Below are 20751 nucleotides of genomic sequence, written 5' to 3'. Positions count from 1 at the left end.
CCGTGGTTTTGTAGTACATCAAAAACCTCAGAATAAAATCAGTATAAATGTGGGGCTTTGTAAAGAATTAGCTGAGAAACCAGGGGAAAACCATGATGATGCCCATCGTCTGTGAAATCCCCACATACTTTGTACGTCCTTGGCTGGCTGTGTACATCCCCAGAGCCGGTGCCCTGGGCGAGCCCGGAGCCCATGCCTGGTAGTGACTGCAGCCGAAGCTCTGAGAGCCTGGAAGACAGACACAGGCCTCCACACGGCACCGTGGTTGTGCTTTTTTCATGACATGGTGCTTAACATATGGTTGTCTGATGCCTTAGTTTATAGTCATTTGAAAGAAGCAGACTAGGTGATGAGTTTAGGACCAACGGGGGAAACTGTTGGAATAAATAATAGGTCAGGGCCGTGGAGTGAGAGGACAGGAAAGCTAGAAAGTAAAGAGTGACTAATCACAGCAGTGACACAGCGGTTCCCGATGAGGACAGCAACCCTGGGTGACTAAAGGAATTAATACACGTTTTAAAAACTGAGGGAAGCGAGTTGATGTTTCAGCCAGAAGAGTCACTTTAACAGTAATCCTGTTGCCTAAGCAGGTAGGCTAGTGAGAAAATGAGCTTTGAAGGAGTAGTTTCTCTCGTCAGTGACCCTTAAATGTTGCTTCCTTTGAAAACTGCCTAGAGATTCTTCAGAAAGATTTTACTTTTATATAAAAATCCCCTCATTTCTTCTGGTAAAAACAGATTCTTACTCGTGGAGTTTTCAGTATTTGTAGCTTCACCTTTCCTTTAAGACTAAACGGTGTTTCAGATAAGATCTTGAACAAAGGAACAGATCTTGAAGGTGTTTTGATTTCAGTTTCAGATCGTCGTGGATCAGGTAAACCCCGACCAAAGAGTGAGGGTTTTGAGCTCTATAACAATTCAGCTCAAAACGGGTCCCCGGAGAGCCCTCAGATGCCTTGGGCAGAATACAGCGAACCAAAGAAGCTGCCTGGCGACGACAGGCTGATGAAAAACAGGGCTGACCACCGCTCCAGCCCCAACGTCGCAAGTAAGAGGAGCCTCGCGGCCCTTCTCCCGTCGAGACGCGCGCCCCGCCACGTGCCCGCTCACAGCCAGAGGGAGGAGGGCGCCCCGGCTTTGCTGCGCATTAAAAGAACATTATTACCTGCGTAGATTAGCCAGCTGGGATGTGTTTTTCATGAAAGATGCTACAGCTAAGGTGCTAACAGGAAGTAAAAACTAGTCCGGGAACTTCGATTCCTGGATGCTCCGGGCAGGTACACTGATGAGGGGGGAGCACAGGTTGCTGGATGCCCCGTGGGGCAGCAGACAGTCTTCATGGTGTTAAAGGGTTGTCAGCAGGAAGCAGCAGCTTCCTGGGAGGAGACATGCCCCAGATACCAGGTTCGCAGATACAGCTTCGTGGCTCCGGGCTCTTGATGATTCAGGAGGCGGGAGTGGGCGAGGTGAGCCCTCGCCTCCACGCGCCTTGTTTCTGTGTCTGTGCTCTCGACACCTCGCTGGCGGCGTGCAGGTGCCCGGCGCGAGGTTACTGCCTGTAAAGAGCTCTCGCGATGTTACGTCGGGCTTGTTTATTTAACATTAGCTTTCTTTCCTGTTTTCCACCAACAGATGAGCCCCCTAGTCCCGGCGGGAAAGGCGCCTATACCTCTGGGACAGCGGCCAAGATAACGTCCGTCTCCACTGGAAACCTCTGCGCTGAGGTCTGAGACGTGAGCACACAGATGCTCCGACAGCAGACCCTTGGGTTCCCCCAGGGGGACTGAGTTATCTAGGAAAATATTCTCACGGTTTCTGGTTCCTGAGTGTTTGGGTTTTGAATTTTTAATATAATGGGTAAATGAGCTTTCAGTTAGTAAGTCGGGGCAAAATAAAATGTTTTTAATTATTCTCAGTCCAGGATCCAACACTTTAAATTTTAACACCGTTCGTAAAATACACGGACCCTGCTTTAAAAGCGGGCCTTGGAAATTGGATCGGTCCGCGGTGCGGACTGCGGAAAGCTCAGCTGCCTTCCCTCTGCCCGTCTGCAGGAGCAGACCCCTCCTCCCCGAGCCGAGGCCTACCCCATCCCGACGCAGACCTACACCAGGGAGTACTTCACCTTCCCGGCCTCCAAGTCTCAGGACCGCACGGCTCCTCCTCAGGACCAGTGGCCCCGTTACGAGGAGAAGCCCCACATGCACACGGACAGCAGCCACTCCAGTACTGCAGTCCAGGTGAGCGGGGCGGGGTCCCGACACGTCCTTGGCCCTCGAGGGGACCAGCTTGCGGGAAAACGGAGGGATTTCCGGGGCACAGCTGCCATTTTCTGCAGAGCAGCACTGCTGGTCCTCTCTTTGTTTCTCTCGGGTTTCGTGGTCACCTGAGGAAAAGAGGGCATAGGAGAGGATACTGAGCGTGAAAGGTGGTTCTCTGCTCTCTTGCTGAAGGCTTCACTAGGGCCTGTAGGCGAGGCTCACTGATCCTGGAGTGGGGCGGGGGGAAGCAGGAGGCGTCCCCGGCACTCGGCGCGCACCGGCGGCTGTTCCAAGCCCCGGGAAAGCTGAGACAGCCGTGGTCCCGCCCGTGAAGCTGAAGCTGAAGCTGGGGTGGGACGCTCACCTGGACCGTAATCACGTGAGCTGGGTTCTGAGCTGGGGGTACGAGGCCCGAGGAGGGTCGCCTCGGCAGGGGCAGCGTGAGCGAGGCCGGGAGGAGCCCCGTCTGACGGGCCGGGCACGAGTCGCCTGGCGGTTCTGTTCGCCCTGAGGCAGACCTCCTTCCGTGCGTCGAGGCACGGGGGTTGGACAGCGCCAGGGACCTGCATGCCTACGGCCTGTGAGTGCTGTTTGCCTCGGCCTCCCAGCGTGGGTAATAAGCACCGGAGGAGGGCCAGGGAGCTGAAGGGTCACTTACGTGGATGGTGAAATGACCAAGAATTGGACAGGACTTATCGCGGGGGGGCGCGGTGAGTGGGCACCAGCAGCGAAGTGAGTCCTCGAGGAAAGCGAAGGGTGACCCTGTTGTCACTGGGCTGCGAGGGCTAGCAGGCGTGTGGTCTGGATGCACCAGCTCCAAAGCTTTGTACTCGAGAAGCGCCGTCCACACGCAGCAGGCAGTCTGGTCGTGCTTTCATGTGAGCTGCAGGTCGTGCGCCCAGTAGTCAGAGAGCTGTGCTTCTGCGCACACGGCAAAGCTGTAGAAAATGTGGGAAGTACATGTTCCATTTTTCTAGCAGGCTGCTGGTGTTTCAAGTGATATATTTCATTTTTTTGTTCTTGGTGTGCCTTTTGAGAAAAGGGAAACAGTTTATTTTCCAGATTTGTGTCTTCAATTTCTACTCATTAATAGGGCTGGAAAGAAAACTGTTTGGCTGGGACGTCATAGCAGATCATTTTCTGGGGGCTTCCCTGGTGGCTCAGCGGTTGAGAATCTGCCTGCTAATGCAGGGGACACGGGTTCGAGCCCTGGTCTGGGAGGATCCCACCTGCTGCGGAGCAACTAGGCCCGTGAGCCACAACTACTGAGCCTGTGCGTCTGGAGCCTGTGCTCCGCAACAAGAGAGGCCGCGACAGTGAGAGGCCCGTGCACCGCAATGAAGAGTAGCCCCCGCTTGCCACTAGAGAAAGCCCTCGCACAAAAACGAAAACCCAACACAGCCAAAAATTAATTAATTACTAAACTCCTACCCCCAGCATCTTAAAAAAAAAAAATCATTTTCTGTCGCATCACGCTACTTTCAGACATGCCTCTTCCACGCACAAGACTAGCCGCGGAAGCAGGTGTGCTCACTCTGTCTCGTACACGTGCAGCGGGTGTGTCCCTCAGATCATCCCGCCGCCTTTCTGAGACTCGGGTACAGGCTCATCCCTCCTCGCCGCGCCCGGCTCTGTCTGTGCGCTCGTGGGCCTGTGGGCCCGTGGTCAGCTGGCGGGACTCAGAAAGTGGCGGATGGATCACGTGGCTAGGATTTGATAATTAGTCTGAATGCTAATTAGAATTTTACTGCAGAGAAGTAGTTCTTGTCGCTCTTCACGACACAAGACTAAGCACATTCCTCTGTTCAAGGTCAGCCCCGTGTCTGGCACCGCAGTGCAGACGCCCGTGAGGCCCCAGAACAAGGACTGTGCCGGATGTGGAGAACCCGAGCGTTCGTGCATTTCGCTGTTTAGCCATTGATGTGGACAGGCCGCGCCGCTTTCCCTTTTCCCCTTTAGCTTTCTAACAGATACAGACGTCCTCTGGGAAAGCACCGTCGCGGGATTAGCGCTGGGTGCGGGCAGCCTCGGCCCGTCCTGTACGCTCACCGCACACTTTCCCTAACACTCCTTTCTTCCTGAGCTGAACTGTTTATGTACTTTCAGTAACTTCTGACGGTGGCTGAAACACAACGGTTTCCCGTTTTCTTTTTCCAGCGCGTGACCCGGTCCCAGGAGGAGCTCCGGGAGGATGTCGCGTACCACCTGGAGCGGCAGAGGGTGGAGGCGGCGATGGAGCGCAGGTCTGACGGCGGCGACGCGTGGCTCAACCAGGGCTCCTCGCTGGGCTCCAGCACCTCCAGCCAGGAGCACCTGGGCCCCCCTTCCAAGGCGGGCACCCCCGCGTCCACGCTCACCAAGAGCGGCCCTGGGCGCTGGAAGACCCCAGCCGCCTCCCCGCCGGTGCGGACCGACCCGCCCCCCGGGCACTACGGCGATGGGGACGGAGTCCCCGCGGACTCGCCCCTCCCGCCGCCTCCCACCGGCGCCCAGGCGGCTGCAGAGCGGAAGAAGCGGGAGGAGCAGCAGCGCTGGTACGAGAAGGAAAAGGCGCGCCTGGAGGAGGAGCGCGAGCGCCGGCGGCGGGAGCAAGAGCGCAGGCTGGGCCAGCTTCGGGCGCAGGCGCCGCCCCCCGGGCCCCCGCCCCCCGGGCCGCCCTCGCCCGCCGCCCCGCCCGCCCCTGCCCGCGCCCCGGACACCGTCATCCGGGAGCTGCAGCCCCAGCAGCAGCCGCGCACCATTGAGCGCCGGGACTTGCAGTACATCACGGTCAGCAGGGAGGAGCTGGCCTCGGGGGACAGCCTGTCCCCCGACCCCTGGAAGCGGGACGCGCGGGAGAAGCTGGAGAAGCAGCAGCAGCTGCACATCGTGGACCTGCTGAGCCGCGAGATCCAGGAGCTGCAGGGCAAGGCCGAGCGCTCGGCCGAGGAGAGCGACCGCCTGCGCAAGCTCATGCTGGAGTGGCAGTTCCAGAAGCGGCTGCAGGAGTCCAAGCAGAAGGACGAGGACGACGAGGAGGAGGAGGACGACGACGTGGACACCGTGCTGCTCATGCAGCGCCTGGAGGCCGAGCGCAGAGCGCGGGTAACGGGGCCGGGCGGGCGGGTGGGCGGGCACGCGGCTCGGGCTCCCAGCCTCCGCGGGGCGTGGGTGTGGCCGGAGCTGCTGTCCTGCGGCGCCGGGGCGAGATGCTCTGGGCACGAGTGCTGGAGAGGCGCTGGTTCTGCGCGGTCCGACGGCGCTTGACAGCTGTGGGGCGCCCACTGGCTGCGGCCGGCTGGCTGGCACGTGGGTGGAGAAGACGCGTTAATAACCGGTGATCACCGTGATCAGGGGTTGGCAACGTGTCTTTCAAAGGCTGCAGAGTAAACGTCTCTCAGGCTCTGTGGGCCGGACAGGCTGTTAACTGCCCCGCTCTGCCGCCGTCGCCGGCACACGGAGGCAGGCGTGCAGTGCCCTGAAGCTTCATGCCGGGACGGGCTGCGCCTGGTCTCCATGGTCCGTGCTCCCCAGGGGTAGCAGAGGGGCGGTTCACAGCTCAGGGTCAGGGCCGGCGTCACGGCCCAGATAGAGAGAGACTCTCGAGTGTTATTAAAGTGCTAAGCAATTATATTTCAGTGGTAGCTTAAAGGGAGTGAGAACTTAGAATTTTATTCATGGTTCTCCATGTTATAAAAATAACTTCTATTCCTTTTGTGTCAAGTCAAAGAAGAAAACTTAAATTTATATTCGTTTAATGCAGTCGCTTGTTAAAGTGCCGCATCTGAGATTCTCTGTTACCCTGTGTATCGGGACAGTTGTTGACAGAGAAGCATTTACTGGTATTAACTTGCAGTGAGTGCTAGGGACTATTTTACGTTAATGCACTTCAGTGATTTTTTTTTTCCAGATATAATGCAGTATTCTGAGAAAAAACAGCAAAGGGCATGTCCTTTTTGTCTTTTGGATTTTGTTTCTAATTCCACCTCTGATGTCATCTGTACTGGAGACCTAAACCAAGGGTCTCCTGTCCCGTCAGACCCTTGAATCTTTCCAGCTCAGGATGAAATTCAATCCTAGACCCTCGGCAGTGAGTGCCTTGAGCCGGCACTGTGATGCCTTTTCACTTTGCTCTGAATTATTTTCCTGGAATGTCACCGCACACACTTCTTGTTAGCTCTGTGTTCTCAAGCAGACGTATATGTAACTTGGTCCAAAATTCAGCTGGAATTCCTCTGAGGAAACTTAAATTTCTTAAGTGAAGGTCTAAATGGTAAACAGTACATTGTTTTATTAGTAGTTTCCAAGTCATCAGTAGTAAACGTCCTCAAAAACAACTGTATTTACCATCAATACTGTTTTGTTTGAAAGAGCAGCTGTTTGATGAAGGACTGATTATTTTCCGCATAAGGATCCTTTGAACTATTTCCACTTTCTGGTCAGCACTCTGGCCCGTCTGTAGGTGGTTAGCTGTGTGCCTGTCACGGCCGCCACCCCTGCTCCACCCGGGTCCTAGTGGACGCGCTGCAGGTGGGCTCCCCGAGAGGCTGCTGTGGCCGTGGCCCTGGGGCTCTGTCCCCACAATGCGAGGCAAGAAGGCTTACCTCTGACGCAGCCTTAGCTCTGAATCTAAAGCTGATGTTTATGGTAAATAAGTGGACGTCATTAATATTTACTGTTGAGGGAGAAGTTAGAAACCACGTTGCAGTATTTCTATAATTATGCTTTCCTCTGAAGGCTAAAATTTTATTGAATGTCTCTCAGTTTTTCCAAGTGATTAAAAAACACTGAATATTTCAAAGCCTTTTAGTATGAATTACAATAGTTTAAAGTATCTGTGTGTTTTATCATTACTTATTTTAAGATTAATATGTTAGTCTCCAAATAAGAGAGCTAAGGGAAATTTTACTCATTTTAGTTGCTGTGTGTCTTAATAATAAAGCTCAAGGATTTAATACTATGCGGGCATTTTTCTATTTCTGAATACTGGAAATTGGTCTGTAGTTTCCGTACTTTTCTCACTGGGTTGTCCTTCAAACACAGATGGAGCATGGGAACCACAGATACGCTGGTGGCGGATACAGATCTAAACTGAACCTTTTTTTCACACTTCATCTTTCTTTTTTTTTTCCTTCTCTGTTACCTGCAGCAGACTGCTATGCCAGCAATCTCTGTTCTAGATTTGGTATGTTCTTGTTTCTTTCCCTTGGGTACTTTTTTCCTGTCTTGATTTCCTTTTTTTCCTTTTAGTGGTGGTGGTTTTATGTTTTCAGTAGATCTGGTTCTCAGGGGTGTCCTAGATCAGGATCTGTAGTTCCCTGACTCTAGAAGCATGCTTTTGAATGTGTTTAGATTTAGTTATTCTTTGCTTTTTCTCTGTTACTTTTTAACTGTTACTTACTGTTTGTTTATGGTTTTGACCTTTACTCAGTTTTAGTCATAAAATTCGTACCCTGTATTCTTACGTACTCATAAATACATAGGCAAATGAGAAATTTTGCAGTGAGTAATCTATTTTTTTCTTGTTACATTAGAACTGCGTTTTAAGTATTCACTATTAGAAGCTCAGTTCAACTGGTATTGACATTGTTTGCCACTTAAGATGTAACTGTCTAGGGTGTAACTGTCTATTGGCAGAGAAAGAGGAATTTCCAGTAAACGTTTAGTCTGTGTTTTCTTCAATAACACCACATGATTTTAGTTTAGTTTATCGGCTATACCAGTTCATTGCCAAAAAATACTTGGGGCCGCATTCTGCTGTAACTGTGATGCGTTTATGTCCATATTGGGGAAACTGAGTTGCTCATTTAGCACCCTCGTGCTTGAGGGCGGTACCTCTCGCGGCTGCCAGACACTCATGCTCTGGTGTGTTGATACTGACTCTAAGTCCACATTTGTTAGTCAGCTTTTAAATGATACAAGGCCAGTATCTGACAATACTTTTTAAAAAAATCTCTGAATCCAGGTTTGACGCTAATGGCCTTTTCACCAAGTAACAGCCCTCCTTTTTTCGTTTTGTTTCGTCCTTTTTTTTCAATGTAAATAGCGTGATGGCAGTGTCACTGCAAAGGGAAACCTCTCTTGAAAACATCTCTCCTCGATGACTGAGAGGCATGTTTTCTGGGCTTTGTGTTTTTCTCCGTATGAGACAGAGACGAGAAGTATCTGCTTCTTTCCCTGCCTCTCTGTGTGTTAAGGTGTCCGTATGGAAGGGGGTGGGAGACACCAGTCAGTCCCACTCGTCTCTTCAGGTACCAGGTCCTTGTCACACACGTGCAGGCCAGGCAGCCTGGGGCCTCAGCTTTGAGATGCGCCGACTGAGGCCCCAAGAGAATCCTGAGTTGGGGGGGGGGGGAGCGTGGTGGTGACAGGTGAGTGACAATACCCAGGGGTAAAGGGTGCACTAAGATTTTTATTTCAAAGGCGTAGTTCGGGGTTTTCTTCCTTTAAAAGACAATTATTTCGAGGGCTGATGTTGGCGGTAAGCACCGTGTTTCCGAGCATTTCTTAGCTGATTCCCCAGCAGAGGTTGAGCTCTTGCCTTGTCCCGGGGGCTGTTAGGCACTGGCCCCCCGGGGACGATGGGGACCGGGTACAGGCGTGTGCCCGCTTGTGCAGGGCCCCGCCCGTGCGGTCTGTAAGGCCTTTCCTTAGGCTTTGTCCCGGGATAGTTATGGTGACGCGTGGGAGAAATGGGAGCTTCGGAGAGCTGGAGAGGTGGCGAGGCTGCCCTGGCGGCTCTGGTCCCCGGGTCCCTGAGTGCCCGTCGCCCCACGTGGGCCCAGGGCCGCCCTCCCCTGCGCTCACCTACCTCCTCCCGGACCCGAGCCTCCCGTGCACTTGCATACGGGACGGGACGGCGAACTGCTGTCCGCCGCACCTGCAGCTTCCCCGGCGCGCCCGACTCTCCCAGTCGCCCAGTCTGGGGAGCCTGCGGTTGCCGTGGCGCCTCTCCCCTCCCTGCAGAGGGATTCCCAGCTTCCTGGGAAGCTGACCACCTGCACAGTGGCTCGCTCGCCCGGGCCCGTGCTCCCTTTGCAGACTCTCCTGCACACGGCTGCCGCCGCCCGGCAGGTCGCAGAAGCCCCGCGACCCTGCAGCGGCCCCCTGCCCCTCCAGAAGCGCCCCGGGTCTCCCGGCCCGCAGGACACCTCCCGGGCCCACCCGGCGCTGCGGCCGCGCCTGCTGGCCCTGCTGACCTCTGAGGGGCAGCCGGTCCTGCCCCCTGCAGACAGGAGGGGAGCTCAGCCTTCACTGCTCTAGGCGGCTGGGTGACCGCTTCTGTGGCCCTCCCGTCCGTGACAACTGCAACGTGCGCAGACGAGAAGGGCAGGCCTAGTACCCAGTGTCGCGTAGACTGAGCGTAGAGATCCTGACCGGGATATTCTGGGTTCATATTTAGTATTCTTTGTGCTTCACGAAAACGTCTGCTGCTCATCAAACGGTTACTGCGAACCATCTTTCAAGGAGACGCTTCCGAGACCAGCAGTCTCTCAGCTGGCCCGTCGCAGCTTCGTCTCCTGCCAGTTGAGTGGTTCATCTTCCGTCTCAGATGACCCGACAGCTCACGGGAAGAATCCCTCCCCCTTGGGTAGAGCAGGGAGGGGGTGTTTTCAGAGACGCTGTGGGCTGCCTTCTTGTTTGGCCTTTATGTAGAAATTGGCCGTAGCCCTCCGGAGCATCTCCGGTATGGAAGCAGTTGAATTAGACGCTTTGTAGAAACCTCAAGCAAGAATCAGTAGGAACCTTAACGGAGAGTTGTACCTGCGGAGGGGCCTGTCTCAGAAGGCAGCAGAGTGTTCTCTGCCTGTTCAGGTGGGAGACCCTGCCCAGGATTTTGAGGCTGGAGGGTAGACACAGCCCACCTTCGGGAAGCGTCAGTTTTATTCAAGGAGGAGAAATAAGTTCATACTCAAACCAGCATGTGTGCGTTTGGGAGTAGAACACGAAGTTCCTGTGGTTGTGTCAGGGGGAGAACAGCTGCCCTAGGCGAACGTCAGATGTCTGCTCTGGGCTGCTGTGAGCCACGCTTCTTACCTGTCTCTGCTGCTGGAGTAGGCCTGCACCTGTAGGTCTCCCCTTAGAACTCTGGACAGAATCATGTTCCTTCAGTTACAAAGAAGGGGACGGCTGCACCCGGGGCAGGGAGCCCCACTGACGGAGGGCGGAGAGCTGGTGTCGTCCAGTGGCAGCCCTTCCCATTTGCTGATGGGGAGGGCCCTCCCTCCAGAGGGAAATTCCGCCCCCCCCCCCCCCCCCCCGCCGCCCCGAGAAGAGACGCGGCAGGAAGCTGCGTGTGCTAGGACAGGATGCCAGAGTCCTGTCCTAATAAGTGGCCTATCGGGACCTCTTTATCTGGGGGCCTTAAAGTTGTTTTAGGGTGAGTATTTTTAATGGGTGGGAGCATAAGCAGAAAAGGCCTGCAGAGAGAAAGGGTGATGTGCTTAACAGACTTACAGTTGCTTTTCAGAGAAAATGTCAAAAAGTAAAGGATGTTTTGGCCCCGTTTTGTATTCAGATATTTCAACATGAAATTAAAGATATAAGTTACCGTATTTTTGTGGAACAAAAGTATAAAGTATAGGGCTTCCCTGGTGGCGCAGTGGTTGGGAGTCTGCCTGCTGACGCAGGGGACGCGGGTTCGTGCCCCGGTCCGGGAAGATTCCCCAAAAAAAGTATAAAGTCTAAATACACAGATCTCAACGTACTATTTTTTTAACTATTTTTTTCGGACTGCCTCAGTATCGCAAGGCCTCGGGTCAGGCTTGCGTGCTGCTTTCAGAATCCCAGCCTAGTTCTTGGCTGGAGTAGCTTCAGTCTGGGCTGTCTTGACTCACTCTGTAAGAATGATTACTGTGTCTATTCAAGTCTAGTTTCCCCAAGTAGAACTTCCTACGAGACTGTTTTGATAGCATGCGACTTTCCGTTCCTTTAATGTGAAACAGCGAGCTTGTCTGCATTTCATGTAACCTCACAGTGTTCAGGCCCCGTCAGGCACTGGCTCTCAGAACCATTAACTTCCCAACGTAAGTTGAAGTGCTCTTTAACTGTTGTGAGACGTAACCGTACACCTCGGTGTACCACCCGGCTCTGTTATGTGGGGAAAAGTAAGAGGTTCTCTTTTCTCTCTTTTTTTTTTTGAGTAAAGCAGCATATTTTTGAAAAGCAAAAACAGCCTGTGTTTTGAAAATGAAAATACCTGAAACAGCTTATCGAAGAGTGGAAAGAAACTGCCTTAGTTCTAACAGCACTGGTTCATTTGCTACCTTTATAGAAACCAGTGAAACAGCACGAGGGAAAGGCTCCTCGTTTACCACCGTCAGGATTTTAAGAGAAAATGCCTGTTGATAGATTTATAAGATAGAGTTCTGTACCTTTAATTATGAGAATTGAAATTGCTCTGATTTCTTAAAATTATCCTGTTTAACTTAAAAGAGCTGATTCAGTGTGTACTGATTTTCTTGCTCAGAACTTGTTTTTCATTAGGTCTAAAAAGTACTGAGAGAACATAATGAAATTAGTTTTTGCTTTATTGGGTAACAGAAACACTTCTGATGCATTCATGCAATTTTACATTCTTCCACAAATTACTTTTCTGTAGATGTTTAATGTGATCAATTGCTTTTTTATTTTGTTATTTTTATTTGGATGCTGTGTCCCATAATTTGTGCTGATGACTCTAAGATTCCTGGTAAGTCCTTTCCTCTGCGTTTCCACGCAGCAGGGCACTTCTGACTGTTTCCGTGCTTCTTAATCATTAGCATCTACTGCTACAAAACCTCCAAAACCTAATAATTACCCTAGCATCCTCCTAGGCTTATACCTAGAGTATACTAAAGAGGTAGTTGAGAAGGGAATTTTAATTTTTTTCTGAGATGTTTTAGTTTTGTTCACTGACACGAAAAAGCGTGATTACACAAGTTAGTTACTTTCCCACCAGATACAGTTTTTGTTCCACAGAAACCAAGCAAGAGTCAAGTTGTTCGGTTTTTGTTTTTGTTTAGGAAAAAAATACACTCCAACAGTTCAGATCCAGAAGTTAACGTTTTCTGGGTTTGCTATGAATAACCTATAGGGTAACTAGTGATTATATAGATGCAGAAGTACACCTTGAGTGGTTTTATGTCGGGTTCCTGCAGTGGTTAGAGGTTGAACTCGATGGCCTCAGTGCTACTTTAATGTAAAATTTTGAGTCACCTCTTGTGCCACGCCCAGGTCTGGAACAGAGAAGAAGTAAATGGTGAATGCGAGCTTTTCCAAGTCGCCGTTACCTTAGGCTGTAACTACAAAAGTAGCTGTAGCCTACGGACATGGCGAAAAGAGACTCTTACTCTGTTCTCCGCTAGTCAAATGCGCTTTTAATTCACGGCTCCCTGAGGCGTTTTCGACCTGTAGTGTGCAGAGGAGTGTGAGCAGGAGGGTACAGGAGCTGAAAGCCGAGCGTCTCAGGTGTTTGAAGGTGTCCTTAAGTATCTGAATGGTATGAAGGACAGATACTGAATTTGTTTTGTATTGTGTCAGAAAGGCAGAACCTGAAGGACGAAAGACAGACAGCGATGAGGGGATGAATTTTAGAACAGTAGGAAGGCTTTTGGACTAGTAGTTACCACTGTCCTGGGAGGCAGGCTGTAGGCCCCAGACACTGAAGGTGCTCGAACAGGATGGACAGTTACTTGACAGACATGTAGCGGGACAGAGTTCCAGTAAGGTTCCTCCCACATTTCAGCTTCACATTCTGTGAATCAGACTTTGGGGGATCCCTGAACTGGGCAGGAATTCTTGGCGTCTGGGGTGGGACCCAGAGGGAACGGACGGCAAAGGGCCAGGACGGGCACGGGCGGGAGGAGAGCTAGAAGCCGTGTCCCTGAGACGAGGCGGCCGCTGGCCCCCTGGAGCTTCTGCTGCCCCGTGGGCCTCACCCCACCCCCATCCAGAGGCTAGGTCACCTGCCACGGGCCGCGAGAGTGCGGAGTCTTTCTTGACCTTCACGGTGGAAACTGAACCGGGGCGAAGGAAGGGGGTGGGCCAGTGTGTCTCACGGCTCCGTACGTTGGAGCCTTCTCTGCCCCCACGTGAGCTGCTTAAGCTGAGTATGTCCTAGTGAAAGAACTGTGCTGTTTCACGTGTGAGCGTCCAGGGTAAATGCCTCCTCCTCTGAGCCACAGTCGATGGAAGCGTAGCTCTGGAGCGGTGGGGACGGAGTCGTTAGGTGGCGGGCTCTGGTGTCCGCCGTGACCTCCGCCTGGTGTCTGTTCTCAGCCGTGCGTGTGCTTGTGTCGTGTGCGCGTCCTGTGTCTGGCGCTGGGACGCTCCGGGCGCGCACTGAACGGGACCTGTCCTCAGTTGCAGGACGAGGAGCGGCGGCGGCAGCAGCAGCTGGAGGAGATACGGACCCGGGAGGCTGAGCAGCGGGCCCGGCAGGAGGAGCAGCGGGCCAGGCGCGAGGCCGAAGAAAAGGTCCTGGTGCTCTGAGGGCGAGGGGTGCGCGGCTGAGGGGCCCGGGACGCGCAAGGGGGCCGCCGTTGAAACTGGAGCCCGGTCGGCCAGCCGGGCCCCGGCCCTGTCCTCTGAGCTGTCATCCCCTTTTCCCCGGGCTGTCCCCCTCCCCCTTCTCCTCCTGCTTGTCCCCCTTCCCCCTTCTCCTCCGGGCTGTCCCCCTCCCCCTTCTCCTCCGGGCTGTCCCCCTCCCGCTTCGCCTCCTGGCTGTCCCCCCTCCCCCTTCGCCTCCTGGCTGTCCCCCCTCCCCCTTCTCCTGGCTGTCCCCCCTCCCCCTTCTCCTCGGGCTGTCCCCCCTCCCCCTTCTCCTCCTGGCTCTCCCCCCACCCCCTCTCCTCCGAGTCTTGTCGCTCAAGCTTGTGGACTGTGGGGCCTCTGTGTGCTCGGGGCTCTGGTCTTTGCTGGACGGGGTCCAGTTCGTCACTGTGAAGGTGACAAGTGTCCAGTTGTTCACAGGGAGGTCGGGCCGTGGGAAGGACAGGAAACTAGGAAGTCACTCTGTTAACCTTAAGGGTTTCAAATCGGTTATTTCATGACTTAATTCTGGTCAGGGGTGAAGAGAGCAAATGGCTTATAGAAAACACGATACAAGGACATTTAATTTAGTGTGTAATCTGGTAGATATCCCGAGTTATTGCTTTGTTTCCGTATGTGGGTTTCTGAGATTCAGGTAATCCTTTCAATTGCCTTTAACGTGACAGCACACGAGCTCCCCTGAGAAATGGGCGCTTGGTGATGCTGCCCTCCAGGCCCTGCCGTCTGTGGGCGCGTCGCCGCGGCTCTGGGCTCGCTTCTGGGTCTCTCCAGGGCTGGCCGGTCCCTGGACAAGGTGTGGGAGAAGCTGGCCTTCCGTTACTTCCCTTCTGTGAAGGCGGGAGCTCTGAGGTCATGGCTCCTGGTGGGGAAAGTCCGGCGAGCACCCTCACGGCGCACCCTGCAGGAGGAAGCTTGGGGGGCTCTGGTAGTGATGGGGTCTGTGGGGACGCGACAGGCAGAGAGTAAGACAGTGGAAATGACGGATGACTTGGTTAAGTGCGAGCCAGGTAGATGACGTGGGCACACCTGCACTGAAATGAGCCATGTCTACGGTCTGTTGGCCTTTGCCGTTCCGGTCATCGTGCTGTCAACTGTGCCTGAAGAGCTTGTGCGCTGTTCCCAGAGTCTGGGGTTTCATGGTGAGGCTCCCCTCGAGCTTGTCAAAGTCAGTAATGCATCTAAGGAAATGGGGTTTCCACAGTTTGAGCCACTAGACCCGGGTTTTACAGTGTCTGTCGTGCTGCTGTCCCGGGGCTGCTCGCAGGGTGTGTTTTCCTGGCCGGGCCCCTCAGCTGTCTGTCCCACCTCTGCCTGAGCCCTCGGCCACCTGGGAGTAGTGCCCGCGGGGAGGCGGCCAGGCCGTGTTCTCCACGTTGGGAAATTCCTGGGTTATTTGACTTTTTTCCAGTGTGTGTTCTCACAACTCGCGATTACGTCAGGTGCACCTGTGTGTGGGTAGCTGCTTCTATAATTGAGCACTCAGCATAAAAGGAAGCCGAATAACCTATTTTTTGTAGAGAATGTGCAAAATTGATGGGTTTCTCTGTCCTAGGAAAACGTGCCGTTCACTTTTGGGTAGAATGAAGTCTTCTCGGTTCATGTGCCTGTACACCTGCTCTTAGTGTAACTGAAAGAACATGTTGTGGTTTCCCTAAAATGTGACCAAGTGAGCTTTGTTCACATAATACTAAGATTCCTCACAACTCCACTTAAGCTCTGCGGAGGTCATTCCAGATTTAATTCCCCACTCTAAGAGAACGCTCATTTTGTGTAGAAAATAAGGTAAAAATGTTTTTTCTTCAGGGTGTCTCAACATAGTGTAAGAAGATGAAGTGAGAAATGGGGCCCAGGGCCAGGATTGAGGCTGGCATCTGTCCTTAGCGTTTTCTCCCTCAGAAGGTGAAGCTTTGCCCACTGTGTACTCGTGTGTGTGTGTGTGTGTGTGTGTGTGTGTGTGTGTGTGTGTGTGTGTTTGGTGTGGAGGGAGTAGGGAGAAGACACAGTGTGCAAAGTGAAATGGGGACTAAAAACTTTAATCCTAATGCCAGCAAGGCCCCTAAAATTGGTCCCCTTCCGTTGAATGAATTTAAAGTCCACTGTACTTCCGTTCTGTGCACATTGTACATTGAACATTCCTCAAGTTAAGGCAGATTACTGTTTGATCTTTCAGCTCTTTTCTTCTTCACTTGTTTCTTGTGTTCTGAAACTTTTGTCAATCTTTAACAAAACTGTGCTGTTACTTTTTTCAATGTTAAGTTAACGCTGTCAACTGTAGTTTGTGCAGATATATGTCAGAAAAAAATGTACAGTCCGTGTCAAAATATATTTGACTATCTTGCTTCCTGGCTCCCTCAGTTTCCTGTCTGGCAGGGAGTTTATTAAGATTTGAAATACCAATTAAAAACCGTGGAAAGCGTATTGGTTGTGACCTTGGAAAGATGAGTCATGTTTTTTTACAGTTCGGGGTTTCCTAGTCGCTTCCCTCTGAATACCTAGAAGTCAGCCAGGTGACGTAATCACGTCCTTCTTGTGAAGGAAGGACCGCTCTTCTGAGCTTACTGGGGTTCGGTGGAAAAGCACACAGGGCTGCACTTCGGGGAGTGCCAGCTCTAGAAAGGCAGGTGCAGCCTAGCTTTGGGGTGCCTGTGTCTTTAAAGTCAGGAGTGACAGGTAAGTTACTGTCCCACCTGCAACAGAAGGAGAGAGAGAAGCGGCTGGGGATGGGACAGCCACGTGGTACCTGGGGCTGGGGCCCTGACAGCTCCTTCATTCCTCCCTCCCCCGTCCCCACGCGGTCTGGCGTCGGAGACCGAGTCCCAAGGGAAGACGGTGTCCGGGTCCATCCGCCGTGGTGCTGGGGGACCCGGGGCAGGCCCGTCCCTTCCTGCCCGCTGACCTCACGCTTCTGTCCACTGCCACAGAGGCGACAGGAGGAGGGGTATTACAGCCGCCTGGAGGCCGAGCGCCGCCGACAGCACGACGAGGCCGAGCGCCAGCTGCTGGAGCCCGAGGAGCTGGGCCTGGGCCGCCCTCCGCTCCCGCGGGGCTACGAGCCCTCGGCCCCCGCGCCCCCGCCGCCGCCCCAGCGCACCGCCTCCTACCTGCAGGCGCAGGTGCTCTCCCCCGACTCCCTGTACACCGCCAAGCTCGTGGCTTACACCGAGGAGGACGACGACGAGGACGGCGGCCCGGCAGGTCAGGATGCGCCTCCCACGCCAGGCCCTCCCCCCCGCCGCGGCGCCGGCCTGCGGTGGCGTCTTCCTCTCCATCCCACCCCCCGCCCCTGCCACCAAGCCGAGCTTCTGCCGTCTGTCCGGCAGCCCCTCCGCTCTGCCCGCCGTGGAGCGGGCCTCTCCCTGCTCCACCGCAGCCGGAAGGCCGGCGTTCCTGCTCTGGGGCAGGCCCTCTCAGGGCGCCAGCAGTGATCTCCGCACTGGAAACCGTCCCGTTTCCGCAGTCAGCCGGCAGCGGCAGCCCTCCTCCGTCCCCCTAATCGCTTGAAGCGCTGTTGGTCCCGGCCTGCGTCCCCTACCTCAATAAGTGGGTGCGCGCTCGAGCATCTCGGTGTCCACAGTTAAATTTCTTCCTGTCGCTAGTGCCGTCGGCCCCTGTGTACTTCCAGCTGTTTAGCACACGCAGAACTTCGTGTTGCCGGCTGAGCCGCCCTGTCGGGGTGGGTGTGAAGCGACCCCTGCCCGAGCCGGCCCCGTCCCTCCCTGTCCCTCCCACGCTCATACGTCCCGGCCCTGCTGGCCAGGCCCAGGCGGCGTGCGGCTGCCTCTGGCCGTGACCCTCCGTGGACCGCAGAGCACACCCACGGGCGCTGCAGGCCCGTGTTCCTAATCAGCTTTGGAGACAGGGCTGAAAGCTAGATTGAAAGCACAGCTGTGCGTTATCAAGATTCAGGCTTCAGCCTGGTCTGGCCACTTTAAACATTGGGAGGCTGGCGGTGAACGTGCTCTAACTGAGTCTTCTCGGTTCTGCAGAGTCCGTGCATCGGGCTCCCGGCAGTTCTAAAAGAACTGAATAGTCAAACTGAAGTAACCGTGACTCGTAGGTAAACGAGTTTTACTAGAATCTTTCTTGCCATCTGAGTCAGAGCTCTGATTCACTTGGAAGGTTTAGTAGATAATCCTTAGGTCGAGTCACTTAGAAGCCAGCGTTAAATCTTTTTGTAAAATTTCTGTTGCAAATATCTAGAATGTGGTACCTTGAAAGACCTGTGTGATAATAGCAATTTTTGAAGCAAGATGCCATCAGATTACAGGCTGAACCTTAGCTGTTTTGTGAGTGTCGTGACACAGATAAATAGGTTTGGTGAGGGATATTGTAGTGCGGAGTCACTTCTAGCTATCTGGGCTTTCAGTCACATCACTAACCCTTCCACTTCACACTAAAAGTACCGCATGGGAGCAGGTTACACCCTGCGTCTGGTCGCTCCTGCTTCTTGAAGATTCCTCGTAAAGTGCAGAGCTGTCTGCGTTCTGCCCTCGTGTCCGCCAGCTCCCCCACTGTCTCACCCTGTTCAGCTCCCCCCTCTGCCATGAGCCTCTGTGGCCTGGACTCGGTTCTTCCCCTGATGCTGTGAGGAGTAGGGTTAGGGTACGGATTGGAATGGATGATGTCAAATTTTAGCATAGCAACGTGTTAAAAAATGTTCTTCACTAAAGCTCTTTGAAAATGATTTGAAGAATGTGTAGTGTTGGGCTTCCCTGGTGGCGCAGTGGTTGAGAGTCCGCCTGCCGATGCAGGGGACACGGGTTCGTGCCCCGTTCCGGGAAGATCCCACATGCCGCGGAGCGGCTGGGCCCATGAGCCATGGCCGCTGAGCCTGTGCGTCCAGAGCCTGTGCTCCGCAGCGGGAGAGGCCACAACAGTGAGAGGCCCGCGTACCGCAAAAAAAAAGAATGTATAGTGTTACTTCATATATAGTCAGCCGAAACTGTTCGATATTCTGATTAAAAATTCTGAAATTTTTCAAGAACTGATTTTTACCAGTGGGAAGAAGCAAGTATTCTTAAAGCTCAAAAGATAAAACACAACGTTTTTAAGGCAAAATGAAGGAAAAATATAGAATTAAAATTGAAAGCTTTCCACTCTGCAAATAATTTATCTAAAGGCCCGGAACAGATTACTTTAAGTTAGAGATGTGTTTCTCTTTAATCTTTTGAGTCTTGGCGGAGGGTGACTTCCCGGGCCACGATCCGGTGGCCTGCGCTAACTCGTGAGGGAAGATGCGGTGCGTGCAGGGACCCGTCAGAAGTGACTGAGCTCCGTCTTGGACGTATCAGACATGGCTGCACGTCACACGCTCCTTTTATAAAGGGAAGAAAGAAACATAAGCATTCATTTTTGTGCAACCTGTCTGAAAAGGATAATTTTAGTGTTGAAATATTGTGATAGTTTTGTGGCCTGTTTAACCCAGTGCACGACACTGTCAGTGTTTGCTGAGTACTTTGAGCGTTTATTCCTTCACCCTAGGTTATAAGCAAAAGATTTTTCAAAGTGTGAAATTTTCTTGCTGCTGTTAACCGTTAGCAGAAGTACCTTAGCGCCGATTTAATCGTACATCCTTAGCGGCACTATTACCTACATTCGGATGCGTCCGAAGCTTTTTACGTGCATCTTCCCTTTTGATCCTCAGCAGCCCTTTGCAGTAGACGAGCATGTGGTGCTGGTACCAGGCCGGCCCACGTCACTCGCCCACAGTTACCGGCCGGGCCGGGCAGGTGTCTTGACGGCCACCCCGTGCTGATCCAGGTCTCCTTTTTGTCTTGTCAGTGATTTTGTATACACAGCGTTAGTATCAAACGTTAGGGGGTTTTGGTACCTCATTTTTTCCAAAAGTTTTAAGAATTCTAGCCATTTATTTTGTGGGGGAACAATTCAGTAGCTGTCCTGAAAAGAGGAGCATTACTTCTTCATCTTCGGGTTACGTTTGCTGTTGGTGATTTTGTAAGAAAATTCTTCGTGTCAGGAGTGTCTGAAAAATGTTGCCGTCTCCCCACTTGAGTCAGTCTTCTGTGGACTTTTATCGTGAATTCATGATACTTACACATTTTACCTGATTTGAACTTTCCGGCTGTTAGCCCCTGAGACTTATGCTGGTTTCCTCTCTAATAGTAAAAGGCAGCAGGCCAGGCACTTAGCGCCTTGTGAGGGTCCTGACTGGGTTGCTCAGGCCACCGAGGGATGTGAATGTCCAGTTGTTGGATCTTTTACTGATTTGAAGAGCCTTTGGCTGCTTTATTCAGGACTTAAAGACGTCATGAGCACTGCATCGTCATCATGAGTGAAGTTTGGGAACTAATGCAAGTACTTTAACTTTGACTTTTCCTTTTATGGGAAAGGACCAAACTCTTACGTGGGATCTGCTGGAACACTGATCGGGGCCCATGACGTTTATCGCGATCCGAGAGAGAAACTGTCTAAAAGGTATTTGCTAGAACTTGCTAGAACTGAACTTGTGCTGGACGAGTGTCTCGTCCTCAAGGACTTTTTTCTTGCACCACCGTTTCTGAGGCTGGGCTGAAATGTCAGGCTTCGTGGTCAGCTCAGGTGTTTCTCATTGTACAGAACTGTGTGGGCACAGAGGCTTGTTCTATCTTGTGTTGCTAACATAGTTCTGCTTCAGGCGGTGCGTAGGTACCAGGCTTTCTGGTCAGAACTTTAGAAGCAGCTGGACACATTGCTGTTCGCTTCCACCAAAGAAGGTCGCAGAGTCCAGGGCAAAAAGCCCAGGTGTCCTGATGGACCGCGAAAGGCCGCCCCCTCAGGCTTCAGCGAACGTCCTCAACTAGGTTTTAGTCAGAACGGCGGATGCCCAAACAGTTCTTAAGTCATTGACGTTGAACTAATCCAGAAAACCTTTAGCATCTTACTGTAACTTTTTATGAAGTTAGTATGTTGATAGATGCCTCTCGGATACATGTAGGATTCATTAAAATGCTGGGTTTGAAAACGACCCTCTTTAGTTCACC

At 52.8% G+C, this 20751-nt stretch overlaps 1 protein-coding gene across 12 annotated transcripts in view; it reads left to right on the top strand.

Annotated features, from left to right (window-relative positions):
- AFDN (afadin, adherens junction formation factor) overlaps positions 1-20751 on the top strand; it is a 138756-nt gene that overhangs the window by 115782 nt on the left and 2223 nt on the right. For 9 of the 12 annotated variants that reach the window (XM_060029640.1, XM_060029638.1, XM_060029644.1 and 6 more), the window contains 7 exons: positions 853-1047; positions 1632-1723; positions 2054-2239; positions 4418-5344; positions 13583-13696; positions 16693-16966; positions 20122-20206. In XM_060029640.1, the coding sequence (XP_059885623.1) occupies positions 853-1047; positions 1632-1723; positions 2054-2239; positions 4418-5344; positions 13583-13696; positions 16693-16966; positions 20122-20206 (1873 nt within the window). The remainder of the gene's footprint in view (positions 1-852; positions 1048-1631; positions 1724-2053; positions 2240-4417; positions 5345-13582; positions 13697-16692; positions 16967-20121; positions 20207-20751) is intronic. The other 3 variants (XM_060029645.1, XM_060029641.1, XM_060029637.1) reach the window with 1 other exon arrangement.

The sequence above is a fragment of the Delphinus delphis genome, chromosome 14 (assembly GCF_949987515.2).
Source record: "Delphinus delphis chromosome 14, mDelDel1.2, whole genome shotgun sequence".
Classification (NCBI taxonomy): Eukaryota; Metazoa; Chordata; class Mammalia; order Artiodactyla; family Delphinidae; genus Delphinus; species Delphinus delphis.
The sequence above is the reverse complement of the archived record's forward strand: the minus strand, read 5'-3'. Positions and strand labels throughout refer to the sequence as shown.